At 41.7% G+C, this 14,370-nt stretch overlaps 1 protein-coding gene across 1 annotated transcript in view; it reads left to right on the top strand.

Annotated features, from left to right (window-relative positions):
- Positions 1-10,481, top strand: part of LOC118817846 (zinc finger B-box domain-containing protein 1-like) — a 60,635-nt gene extending 50,154 nt beyond the window's left edge. Inside the window, exons 9-12 of the mRNA XM_036584802.1 lie at positions 1,408-1,597; positions 2,222-2,339; positions 8,844-8,938; positions 10,411-10,481. Coding sequence (XP_036440695.1) covers positions 1,408-1,597; positions 2,222-2,339; positions 8,844-8,938; positions 10,411-10,481 — 474 coding nt within the window. The remainder of the gene's footprint in view (positions 1-1,407; positions 1,598-2,221; positions 2,340-8,843; positions 8,939-10,410) is intronic.
- Positions 10,482-14,370: the final 3,889 nt, after the last annotated feature.

The following is a 14,370-nucleotide window of genomic DNA, read 5'->3' as shown; positions in this document are numbered from 1 at the left end:
ATTTGACCGACAGCCGATTTGGTCAGACTCTGAAGATGAGACGACACTAAATTCCCAAACTGTCATCACCACTGAGCAGCTTTTCAGTCGGCAGATTTGGTGAGAAAATCAGATTTTTACCTGCTGTGTAAACGTAGCCTTTGAGTACTTTGAGTACCACATTAACTTCGGATGATCCGAGTCCCCCTTGGTGTTCTTTTGGAGATTCTGATCCTTTCGGCTTTCAAAAAAAGTTCTTGCTGGTACACAGCCAATTCATCTTGGTTGTCATCATGCCAACACCACACACCCATGGTCAGAGAGTTCGTGTTAAAAAGTTAGCAAAAATTCAACAGAGGGCAAATAATGTAATGTTGCATTTGGGCCATATGAAATATTGCATTTGATGTGCAACATATCAACATATCAATTACTCACTTGATTGAATTCATTTATTGTCGTCCAAATAAATCGCGCTCGGTGTGTAAAGGCCTGAAGATCCATTATATGGGAGTGATGCTTCACAAAGCAAGACAAGTTTATTTATACAGCACCTTTCAAACACTGCTGTCATTCAAAGTGCTTTACAAATGAGCAAATACAGAGTCGTTTTAAAAAAAACAATTAAAAACAACATTAAAAACATAATTAAAACATGATTAAAACAATACATTTAAAAGAGAAAATAATTAAATTAAAAATCAAATTAAAATCGTCAAATAATCAAATTGAAAACTAAAAGTTAGATCAGGATTTTAAAAAAGTGCTGTTACAGAAGAAAAGGGTCTAGAAATGTCGGCAGTGTTTAAACTGAGCTGAAAGCTGCTCAAACAGGAACGTTTTCAGGCTGATTTACAGTGTCCAGTGTCGGGGCTCTTCTAATGCTCTCTGTCCACTGGGTCCATTTAAGAGCAGCATAGTATCTAAACGCTGCTTCTCCATGTTTCGTCTTCACCTTCGGCAGGACGGTAATTAATACTTTAATGGCCTTTACATCAATGCAGTGTCATTTACTTCATAAAGCATCTCATGTTATCCTGCGAGTACTGACTTAACCCTTTAATGTCCTCACCAAGAAAAAAGCAATGGAATTTTATATTTTGTTGTTTTTTTTTATTTGTTTGGGGCAATAATAAAAACTATTGGTCTTTTTTTTTCGTTTTTTTGACCTCGGAAATATTCACGTCTACCAAACGGTCGAGATGGCGCTTTGTGGCATATATAGTGACTCAAAATGTGCTCTACCAAATGGTTGAGCAGATCATTAAAGGGATAAGCTGTGCATAAATTCTCATGTATTTCTTTTTTTTAAAGGTGTTATTCGTAGCTCATGCATGTGTCATGACGTCTCTGTGTGTTCTAGACATGAGAACTCTGAGCATTTGTCTGTCTGTTCAGTCGTCTTCTCTCTGTGTTTGTGTGCTTCAGGTATTATTTGTGAACGAGGGCGAGGAAGTGGAGGATGATGAGGATAAAGGCTCTCTGCTGAGTGGCTGCTTTGATGAAGAAGCTTCATCCAGGTCTTTTCAGCAGGCGGTGAACGAGTGGAGGGAGAGAAAGCAGGCAGGAGACACAGCGGACGAGAGAGAACCTCATCAGCCCAACCGCAGGGTACCGGGTAACTCACACACAGGTTTTTATACCTCATCAGGACGTGGAATCATGCAGATATGGATCATTCCGCTGAACTGGTTCAAATTCAGAGATGAGAACGCATTTCGGACTTAACTCACCTGGGCTTTAGACTAAAATCCTTTTGATTTGATTGACTCTAGTCCTTAATTATGTTTATTTTATTAAAACAAATGATTGAACATTCTGTTTTGTCACTACCAAAACAGTCATAACACTACAGAAACTTTACCAAATGTTTCAGAGGTGACAATTCTAGCTCATTTTGATCAGAACTCAAATACACAGCCAGTACATGACCAGCAAACACAGCTTTGAACAGCTGTTCACACAGAAAATCATCATATTTTCATTAAAACACAAAAAGTTACTTCATTGCAGAAAATATGACAATTTGTAATGTTCTGCATTGATTTTCTGACTGTGTGACACATTTAGTTCAAAACAGTGGGATCTAACTGCTCACCATGTGGCCATGAGGGACAGGGATGCAGCCTCAATTATGCTCTAAAATGCAGGGCATGGCTAAAATAAGGCTCTGCCTATGGAGTAAAACTTTTAGTGTGTTTCCCCCAATCTCGTTCTCTCTCTCTCTCTCACTCTCTCTCAGTGACGGTGGAGGTGATGGGCACTCAGGCTGGAGAGACGACTCAGCAGCCCATTCATATCGAGTTCAGGGAACACAGTCTGAGCTACATGGAGAAGCTGCTGCTGAAGAAGCACCGCAGGTGAGGAGGACTAGTTTCAGACTATAGATCCAGTTTCTGACACAGTGAGATTCTAAATAGGCTCACTTAGCTTCCTGGGCGCCAATTAAATTCCATGCAAGATCAATTAATGGCTTAACAACTCTTTATCTAAAGCCAGCAGGCTGGAAACAAGCTAATAAAAATAAAGAAAATCCTTCTCTGTGGATTCAGTCTTGGATTAGTAGAACATGTGGTTGCTACATTATCGGTTTTGGTAGAACGTGGTTATGAAATAATAAAAAATGCATATAATATGTGATTTAAAATTTGAATAAAAATGCCTACTATGAGCTTTGAAGTCTTCTCTCGGTAGACTGCATTGTTTTGCTGTTCTCTCTACTGAGAGTCTCAAACAGCTCAATTTACAGACTAGGTCAGTGGCGGCTCCTGTATGCAGGAACATTCTCTATTCTGACTCAGTGTATGGAACAGACCCCAGAATGCTAAGTAGAATGTGATTAAATTAGTCAGCGATGGCCCTGGTTGGTGTGAGGCAGGCTTGCCAATGTCATATTCACAAGAGAACAAGTCAGTTCCACTCCACTCACAGCTGTTTTTGGGTCACTGTTTTTGCCTCGGAGAAATGTTCCATTGACCTGGTCGCATTGCACAGTTCAGCTGCCCCTACAGCCCAGAATAAACAGGAACAGCAGTTTGCACCGTATAGCATCGTTCTCTAAATACACATCATCATTCTTCTACAAACACCCACATTCTCCATCTTACACCGTTACTCTCTAACAAACACCATCATTCTCCACAAAACACCAACATTCTCCAACAGACGCCATTATTCTCTACCAAACACCATCATTCTCTAACAAACACTATCATTCTGCACCAAATACCAATATTTTCCACAAACCACCATCATTTTCTACCAAAATTCTCCACCATCAACATTATCCACTGTACTCCAACATTTTCCACTGTACTCCAACATTCTCCACTGAACTCCAACATTCTCCACTGAACTCCACTGAACTCCAACATTCTCCACTGTACTCCAACATTCTCCACTGAACTCCAACATTCTCCACCATCAACATTCTCACTGTATTCCAACATTCTCCACTGTACTCCAACATTCTCCACTGTACTCCAACATTCTCCACTGTACTCCAACATTCTTCACTGTACTCCAACATTCTCCACTGTACTCCATACTCCAACACTCATACTCACTTTACGTACTCCAACATTCTCCACTGTACTCCAACATTCTCACTGTATTCCAACATTCTCCACTGTACTCCAACATTTTCCACTGTACTCCAACATTCTCCACTGAACTCCAACATTCTCCACTGTACTCCAACATTCTCCACTGAACTCCAACATTCTCCACCATCAACATTCTCACTGTATTCCAACATTCTCCACTGTACTCCAACATTCTACACTGTACTCCAACATTCTCCACTGTACTCCAACATTCTCCACTCAACATCTCCACCATCAACACTTACATCTCCACTGTACTCCAACATTCTCCACTGAACTCCAACATTCTCTACTGAACTCCAACATTCTCCACCATCAACATTCTCACTGTACTCCAACATTCTCCACTGAACTCCAACATTCTCCACTGTACTCCAACATTCTCCACTGAACTCCAACATTCTCTACTGAACTCCAACATTCTCCACCATCAACATTCTCCACTGTACTCCAACATTCTCCACTGTACTCCAACATTCTCCACTGAACTCCAACATTCTCCACTGAACTCCAGCATTCTCCACCATCAACATTCTCACTGTACTCCAACATTCTCCACTGAACTCCAACATTCTCCACCATCAACATTCTCACTGTACTCCAACATTCTCCACTGAACTCCAACATTCTCCACTGTGCTCCAACATTCTCCACTGTACTCCAGCATTCTCTACTGTTCTCCAACATTTTCCACTGTACTCCAACATTCTCCACCATCAACATTCTCCACTGTACTCCAACATGCTCCACTGTACTCCAGCATTTTCCACTGTACTTCAGCATTTTCCATCATCAGCACTCTCCCTTAAACACTTAATATGCTACCAAAAATCAACCCTGTCCACCGTACATCATAACATTTGAAAAGGTTGATTGGAATTTGAATTAATTATTGTAGGTACAATCTTTTTTGCAGAAAAGAAAAACATCCTTTACATTTTTGAACTTGCTGATACAGAATGTAAACGTTATTTTTATGTAACCTTGTAATTAATTTTATAATTACTAACTGCATTAAATCATATTGTAAAAGGACAGTAACAGGTCTAGATTTCGTACACTGCTTCTCTCTGTCAGTACAGAATAATATCAAAAGGCAGCAACACCCAGACTGCTTCTCCCTCACAGCAAACCTGCTAAGCTTTTTGAGCCTTGTCTCTGTTGCATAAGTGTTATATTGTTGCCATGGTTTTTGGGTCGGCTATTCTAAGGGCCTCAATTGTAAAGCCATTAAACTGCCTTTATTTCAATATTACAGTCGGCAGAGGAACAGAACGCACAGTGCCCGGTGTTTGTGTGGAGGAGCGAGACTTAGCCAAAAGCCAAAAAGGAGAGAAGGAGGCAAAGACAGAGAAAAAAAGACAGAATGAGCGAGACGTTCCTCTTTGGATTCTTCTTGTAATGCACTTGTATGTTAAATTGTTGTTTGAAGGGCGAGGAGAGGATTTAGAGGAGCTGCCCGAGGGCCGGCGAAGGGAAGCTCAGTTGGGTTTCTGAAATACGCTCAGACACTGCAGCTCTCTTTAGCTTCACCCTGCCCTTTGATGTTGGAGGAATCAACACGCTGTTTGCATTCACATCCATATTGACCATTACAGAATGGATAGTTTGGGTTTCAAAATCTGATTAGCTCAGACACAAATATGACTGCATGCATCACCCGAATTCCAAATTAATATGCCAAGTTATTAGGGTTATTGTGGTGTCATGTATAGTCATGGTATAAGATCTGATGTTTACCCCACCATTGGCATTTTCAAAATACAGATAAAAATGCATAGAAATGCAAAATACACAGGAGGCGGGCCGGGAAGCTCCGAAAGCCGAAACGTCCTCAGCCATGAAGGGATAGGATTTTGCTGCAGCCAAACACCACAAGTCCAGGTACCCTCATAGCTACAATGCAGTGCCACCCAAGTGGCCAGCCCAGGCGCCAAGTAGCTGCGATATAGCGTCGCTTAGGCAGCTGGCCCGAGAGGCCTCGTAGCTGCATCGTAGCACAGCTCATGCAGCCAAACACTACCGGTCCAGGCAGCCCCACAGCTGCAGTGCAGTGTCAACCAAGCAGCCAGCCCAGGCTGTGATGTCATGTTGATCAGGTCCCCAGTCCAGAGAGCCTCGTAGCCACGATACAGCAGTCTCTCAAGCGGCCGGTCCAGGCTGCGTCATAACTGTGATGTGCCATTCAAACAGCCCAAGAAGCCTTTAAGCTGGGGTTGGAAAATCGCTCTCATCTGCAATCTCGGTGGACATGATGGCGAACTCCTCAGCCAGCAGGCAAACATCTAAACATAAACACAAACAATACAAAACAAACAAAAAACTGATGTAAAGCAGCAGCCATATTGCGCCAGCTTACTTACAGCGGAGCACACACACACACACACACACACAAACACAGTTGCTTGAAACCTACATGAAACCAAGAGTTTAGTTTCATGAAATGTTTGTGAAGCTAAATTGCGCTTAAGTTGCATCTATTATGTAAAGCATCTTGCAACGTAGTTGAATCTCAGCCACAACCATTAGACTTGCCTTTGTAGAACTAGTTTCGTGAAACAGCCAATCAAAATGAAAGCTTAGATTACTTTGGAAACCAAATGCTAAAACTTATTACTGGAGAAGTTAGTGAGATGTGCTAAGATGAACTTGCAGTGCTTCTAGGACAGAATGAGCGGAACATCTAGTACATCTGGTACAACCCAACAACGCAGAGTTAAACAGTAATTTTCAAAGGCTTATTATACACAAACTGAATTAAAAAGTCAAATATATAGAGAAAAACCACAGATGCAGATGAAAGATAAATAAATAGATATGGAAAAAAGAACGAGCTAATGAGCTAATGAGCTAATGCTAATGAAAATACTAAAGCTGATAAACTGCTAATAAACTAGACTGTCTGGAGGAGGAACTGTTAGTAACACTTTATAATAACAGGCCACAATAAAAAGCAACTCTATCATTATATAATAGTTTGTTAATGGTAATTAATAATGGTATAATTCCATCCATGTGAATTATTAACCATTTTCTTAGTGACACAAATCATTAAAGCATTGTAAAAGGTTTTTTTTTATATAAATGAGTTATTTTACAGAATGTAGACAATTCATTCATAATAATTCTGAATAGTTTTTATGCAGCTAAGTAAATGCTTAATATTTCATATTATATTTGAGTTATATTTGAGAATCAAATAACTAAATCATTATTAACAAGCTGTAACGAATGACTGTGTTTCTAGAATTCAAATGAATTGTTGAATGATTATATCTCACTAAGTCAATGGTAAATAATTGAAATCCTATCATTTATTAATTCATATGTTACTGTTACATAAGTATTAATGAACTATTAAATAGTTACTGAGTTCCTGTTTATTAGGGCCTGTTATCAAAAAGTGTTATTGAATTGTTTATTTTGATTATTATTAGTAAGAAATGATATACTGAACATAGGTGTATTTATCAGAATGTATTTTGTCACTGTTCTATAAAGGTCCACTGTATCAGTAATCCACTGTAGGCTGTGTGTTACAGTAACGTTGTGCCACTTCATGTCTAACAACATCCCTTAACTGTGGAAAAATCACTGTAATGCACAACGTACAGGTTTATTCCATCTGTTAGAATGGAAACTGTCCTTTTTCCTTTTGGTCACTGAGGCACAAGCTTACACTAAGCTTCAAGTCCACTCTCTGCACAATTTTCATGGCAGTAGACGAATGTATCTGCAGAGTCAGCTTATTAATGGCGCGTCTCCAAAAGCCTCAGTCGTTAGTGGTGAACAAATAAGCCACGGGCAAAGTGTATATGGGTAACTAAGTATTAATGTAAATCTGCTCCAGAACTCAAACAGAAAGGAAAGCACTAGAACTGTAGAGACACACAGGCAAAAACAGGATTTTTCATTTCATAATATATGCTGATTGTGAAACCTGTGATGAACTTGTTTAGGTCTTTGATTAAAGTACGCATAAAAACGTCAGACTCAGAATCAGGTTTATTCACCCTGAAGAGCAGAGCGTGAGCAGAGCTGGAGCCGCCGTCACTCCACTGAGCCTGCATTACAAATCTAATCTGATTTACTGCAACAACAAATACCAACATTCTGTCATTGGTGCTTTATTTTAGTCTGTTCCACAATTAAAAGCAACAGTGTGAATGGAGGGATCACATTCTAGAACAATGTGAATGGACAAGAACATTCCTGAACAGTGTGAATAGACGAGCAACATTCTAGAACAGTGTGAAATGGAGGGAGAATATCCTAGAATAGCATAAAAGAGGAGAACAGTGTGAATGGACAAATGATGGAGAACATTCTAGAACAGTGTGAATAGACGAGAACATTGCAGAACAGTGTGAATAGACAAGAACATTCTAGAACCCTGTGAAATGGGGGAGAATATCCTACAATAGCATACAAGAGGAGAACAGTGTGAATGGACAAATGATGGAGAACATTCTAGAACAGTGTGAATAGGCAAGAACATTCTAGAACAGTGTGAATGGACAAATGAGACAGAACATCTTGGAACAGTGTGAATAGGCAAACACTCTGTCTACTGTGTCCACTCAGTGTCCACTCTATTAGACACTCCTACCTTGTCGGTCCACCTTGTAGATGTAAAGTCAGAGACGATAGCTCATCTGCTGCTGCACAGTTTGTGTTGGTCATCCTCTAGTCCTTCATCAGTGGTCATAGGACGCTGCCCACAGGACGCTGCTGGCTGGATATTTTTGGTTGGTGGACTATTCTCAGTCCAGCAGCGACACTGAGGAGTTTAAAACCTCCAGCAGCACTGCTGTGTCTGATCCACTCAGACCAGCACAACACACACTAACACACCACCACCACGTCAGTGTTACTGCAGTGCTGAGAATGATCCACCACCCAAATAGTACCTGCTCTGTGAGGGGTCCATGGGGGTCCTGACCACTGAAGAACAGGGTAAAAGGGGGCTAACAAAGTATCAGAGAAACAGATGGACTACAGTCTGTAATTGTAGAACTACAAAGTGCACCTATATAGTAAGTGGAGCTGATAAAATGGACAATGAGTGCAGAAACAAGGAGGATGTGTATGTTTGGCACAACAACCAAACGTTTCCATTTGTGTTTGGTCAGCCTCTTTGGTGTTTGTTGGGGATTGTTGGGTCAGTGTGCCGCGGCATTACGATCAGTAAAACAGGTAGATGTTCTGATTGGACTCTCTCCTTTACTGCTTTGGATTTATGTTCTTTCTCTCTTTCAGAACTCCGCTTGAATCTTATCGTCCGCTTCCTGCCCCGACCTCCCCACGGGACCTGCTCAGGCGCTCACCCACACAGCCTGCCGAGGAGCTAACAGGTTAGCATCATTTCATCACTCGAACACAGTGATGGAGAAATACACGTTTATACATACTGTATGCGAACAGGGATTCGATCAATAAATGAAATCGTTGCAAACCTCTCCAACTCGACAGCCCCACAAAGACGGACACGCACACATGCACTCCAGGAAAGTTCGTTTTTCACTCCGTCTCCGCTCAGGTCAGCGGAGCCCCAGTGCCAATCCATCACGGTGCCGCACTGAAGGCTAATCACAGGCTGTTATTATGGTGGAGAGGCTGATGGGTTGACGGAGGTCTCTGACAGCTGTGCCGTGAGATTGGGTCTGAGTTCTAGAGGTGAACAGAGAGCTACAGAGCTCATCTGTCAAAGAGGCCATCCTCCATCTCCAACTCCAACTACTCACCCCAACCCCGAGCAGCTCTCCGCGCTCTGTGCAGCCTGACGAGAGGTGTAAAAATGCATGGATCTATCAGCGTGAAGGTGGAGATCCAGTCGATTTTACGTTAGAATCAAATAGAATCAGTTACAATGATATTCATTTTAACACAGTTATGCTGCGTTTGCATGTTTGCGGTAGACGGACGATGGCAAACTGGATGGTCTGTTGCTTTCAGTGCAAAATTCTGCCACTATACTCTTATAAATAAAGGTATGAAACTGTCACTGTCTTGTCTCTGTGGTGGTACCTCAAGGGTCCATCTCAGTACCTTTATTCAGGGAACATAACTGTACCATAATCCACTGAAATGATATTCTCTAAGCTGTACTGACTCCACACACCCCGTCTCGTCTCCAGGCTTTTATTTTACTGTTCTGTTTTAAAATGTTAGGTTGTGAAAATAGGTTGATGTCCTTCATCAGTGGTCACAGGATGCTGCCCACAGGACTCTGCTGGCTGGATGTCTTTGGTTCTCAGTCCAGCAGCGACACTGAGGTGTTTAAAAACTCCAGCTGCACTTCTGTGTCTGATCCACTCGCACCAGCGTGACACACACTAACACACCACCACCACATCAGTGTCACTGCAGTGCTGAGAATGACCCACCACCCAAATAGTACCTGCTCTGTGAGGGGTCCTGACCATTGAAGAACAGGGTAACAAAGTATGCAGAGAAACAGATGGACTACAGTCTGTAACTGTAGAACTACAGAGCGCTCCTTAATGGTCAGTGGAGCTGATAAAATGGACAGTGAGTGTAGATACAAGGAAGCAGTTTTAATGAAGAGGCCGGTCGGTGTACACCCCCCCCCAACACACACACACACACACACACACATATATGTACAAAGATCTGTCACATGTGTGACTGTAATTTTTTTTAAGAGATTAGAGATTTCATGATGCACTGAATCATTTCTTAAAGACCGGTAATTGAATCGTTTCCTAGCGATTCACCTCCCTGACCTTCACCCTTTCTGACGCAATCCCACAATCCTTCTCTGCCTCCTGAATGTGAGCTCTCTCATATTCTCCTGTTCAATCAGGTCTTTTAGCTCCTCTTACACGCCTCCCTGCTGAGGCTCCAGTCCTAAATGTGACTTTTAATCAGGCGTAGAGGTCCGGGGTCAAGCTCCTGACCCTGTTCCCTCGAGACCACAGCTTGTCCCGGCTTTGTTATAAGTCCGACAGAATGAAGTCTCGGCGGACGAATCGAAAGGCGTCCGGCTCAGGAGAATTCGGAAATCGAGGCTTTTTCTCGGCGAGGTGGTCCGCGCTTATGAATAAAACATGTGTTTTGCACATGGCATTTGGACAGGACTTCACTGCGAGTTAATTGCTTTCGGCCGTTTGTTCCTTTGGGCTATTTCCTGATAACCGTTGTTGCAAGTCCAATAGAGGATATGAAAGTGTTGACTTTACGTAACCGTTCAAATATTTTAAAAGGAAATGAATTCATTAGTCTTCATTCAGAGGAGTCCGTTCTGTGAGCGGACTCCAAATGAGTGTCCTCCATTCACTGTCACTCTGTGTCCTTGATGTCCTTCCAGCAGCGACTGTAGACCCGACTGTACCTGTGTTTGTGTGCTGCTCTTTTGTTACAAGCCTCAAAGGACTGATGCTGCTTAAATGACCCCTAGAAGGTGCAGTTTCTGCTGTAACAATATGTTATCAATTGATATGAATTATTTCCCATTGTTTATTGAAACAAGCAGAGAAGTTGTGTGGAAAGTGCAGGTTGTAAACTTGTTTTATTATGTTTTGAATTTGATAAAAAAGTTATTGTTGTGAATGAAGAAATATTCTATACACCGTGTTTTGTTGTTGTTTTCACATCAAAACAAATGCAAAAAGTCAAGTGCAGACTGTCGGTACAGAATGTAAGTCAGAAATCAAATGTAATTCATTACTACTTAACTATGTCAGTTAATAAGTGAATCAAATTACGCGTTTTGTTGATTTGCTAACTGAAATATAATTTTTCTCTGCACAATTTCATTTAATCAATTGGAAAAAAAAATACACTGTAAAATGTACACAGCATAAAACTTATGCACATTCCTCATTTTATACTTTATTTTTTCCAGCAAATAGAACTTTAAATAGAAGTTTGGCTGGAGATAGAACCTTTTTGTGTTCTAGATAAAGAGTCCAAAAATGCAGACAACTTAAAAAACACCTCACATAATGATAAGAAGTTCTCACAGAATAAGAACATGTGAAAGACTCCATTGAAAACCCCCATAATTCCATGGGGATGACTTGTTGAATTGGAAATACTGTATTAAATGTGTTTTTGTATTTATTTTCCACTTTGATTGGCTGAAATGCGTCTCCACTTCACTCCTGTCATATAATCTCTCTGGCTCGTATCTTTGTGCTGCAGCTGAGGAGATGGACCTGCACAAATACTGCGCGTCTCTGTTTGCCGTGTCCAGCCCTGCAGGAGGAGAACGACCGGATAAAACTTCCAAATCCTGCCTGAGTATCACGGAGATAGACGAGGTAAACCTGAGCTGCAGTGGCCACGTTCTCTGAGGCCGCCACACCAATCACTCGTAGGCAAGAACGGCTAAGATATCCACTATCTTGAAGGTTTCGAATGATGACCCCACGACGTGCATATAAACTCACCGTTTTCATCTCCTCTCTGAACTCCTGCCTCTGTTTCTCTCCAGGCTTTTTCCTCTCACTCGTTTTTTGTGGTTTTAATTTTTCAGACGGTCGGGAGCTGTCCGGCGTTCAGCTCTTCTGGAGTCCAGCAGGGAGACGATAAGCAAAAGTAAGACGTGCTACATATAGGAAAGTGATTATATGGAGGAAAACAAAAGCAGTTTCCCAGCATGTCTTGTCTTCAGGCAGGAGTTCTGTTCTAATGGGAATGGTTCTGTTTTTGATTGGTGGAACGTTATGCATCCGCTGCAGTGCCAACATTGATGTTTGCGTAAAGCAAAATAAGATGTTTTTGTTCATTTTGCTGGACAAACTGTTCAAACGATGGGAATCATTCAATAATACAGAAATAATTTTGCTGCAGACGTCATGTATAAAACGATTCTGTTAAGATGCTGAAACTCTATAACTTCAGAGTTTTGTCCATAATGATAAATGTAGCTATAGGTTCTAAAAGAACTAATTGAGAAAATGAAGCTATAAAATGAACGTCTAGAATGCCTTGTAAGTGGTGATCAGATCTTGTAAGTGGTGATCAGATCTTGTAAGTGGTGATCAGATCTTGTAAGTGGTTATCAGTTCTCAAGGAACATAACTTGACCAGAAATTACTGTCAATAAGTTAGTACAGTATATTATTTACCATTTTATACATTTTTGTTGTTGCCAGTAAGCTTTAAATTTTGAGTAAAATGTCTAATAGCATCTCTGGTTTATAGTATATGATATTTCATTTTACACTGCAGTTAATAATAACAATTATTATTATTATTATTATTATTATTATTATAATATTATATGACACATGATTCCAAACTTTTGAACAACGGTATGTGTTAATTTTATCTGTTTTTTTTTTTTTGCCCCAAAAGATTGAATCAAGGAAGCGAGAATTCATTTACCGCTTCAGAAGAGAGTCCAGCAACTCCATCAACCTCCTCACATGGCAGTTTCGCTCTACCTATTAAAAGAACAAGTCAGTCACCAGAGCCAATCCCAACATCACCACCATCTGACCAATACTCACCATTAGTCAGATCCCAGAAATCAGAGAACCTGAAACTAAAATTAAGTGTAGATCAGCAGGTGGAGCACAAACTTCAAAGAACACAGTCTCCGAGACTTGGTGACTTACCCAAACCACAGATGGCGAGAGGTTCTGCTCCACGAACACCCAAATTCACATTTACAGAAGCAGCACTTTCTTCTTCTCCGGTGTCCTCCAAGACCAGTTGGAGCCAAGGTGATCTAGAAGCTCAGAACAGAGATTCCTTTCTTTTGCCCCCAACCACTGTCCATCACCTGTGTTCTCTCTCTCTTCTGGCCCAATGTTTAGCCCAGGATCTCCTGATGGCCATCATTTAAGCTCTGAAGTGACAGCCTCATCTGCTAAACCACTTACGCCCAAGTCACATACTACAACTTCAAGCCCAAGATCGGTAGTCCTCAAGTCCACTTCAGATTCTCCAATCTCAAGCCCAAAGCCTGTGGTCCTCAAGTCTGTTTCCCGTTCTCCAACCACCAGCCCAAGACCAGTAGACTTCAAGTCCACTTCACATTCTCCAGCCACCAGCCCAAGACCATTAGTCTTGATCTCTACTTCAGAATATTCATCTCCTAGCACAAGACCAGTAGTTCTCAAGGGTCCTTTATGTTCTCCAACCTCCAACCCAAGACCAGTTGTCCCCATGTCTCCTTCATGTTCTCCAACCACCAGCCCAAGACCATTAGACCTCAAGTCCACTTCATGTTCTCCATCCCCCAGCCCAAGACCATTAGACCTCAAGTCCACTTCATGTTCTCTAACCACCAGCCCAAGACCATTAGACCTCGAGGCTTCTTCATGTTCTCCAACCATGAGCCCAAGACCATTAGACCTGAAGGCTTCTTCATGTTCTCCATCCACCAGCCCAAGACCATTAGACCTGAAGGCTTCTTCATGTTCTCCAACCACCAGCCCAAGATCATTAGACCTGAAGGCTTCTTCATGTTCTCCATCCACCAGCCCAAGACCATTAGACCTGAAGGCTTCTTCATGTTCTCCATCCACCAGCCCAAGACCATTAGACCTCAAGTCCACTTCATGTTCTCCATCCACCAGCCCTAGACCATTAGACCTCAAGTCTACTTCAGAATATCCAGCTCCTAGCTCAAGACCAGTAGTCCTCACATCACCTTCATGTTCTCCAACCTCCAGCCCATCCCTTGCTAACTCCCAGTCACAGTGCACCAGCTCCATACCCCAGCAGGCTTCAGTTCCATTATCTGCAGAGTCACAGTCCCCAGAGGATGATTCATTGGCTTTGCCTGACTACTTTCATCCATCATCAAACT

Source organism: Colossoma macropomum, unplaced genomic scaffold (assembly GCF_904425465.1).
Source record: "Colossoma macropomum unplaced genomic scaffold, Colossoma_macropomum, whole genome shotgun sequence".
Classification (NCBI taxonomy): domain Eukaryota; kingdom Metazoa; phylum Chordata; class Actinopteri; order Characiformes; family Serrasalmidae; genus Colossoma; species Colossoma macropomum.
Note: the sequence above shows the minus strand (reverse complement) of the source record. Positions and strands in the feature narration are given on the sequence as shown.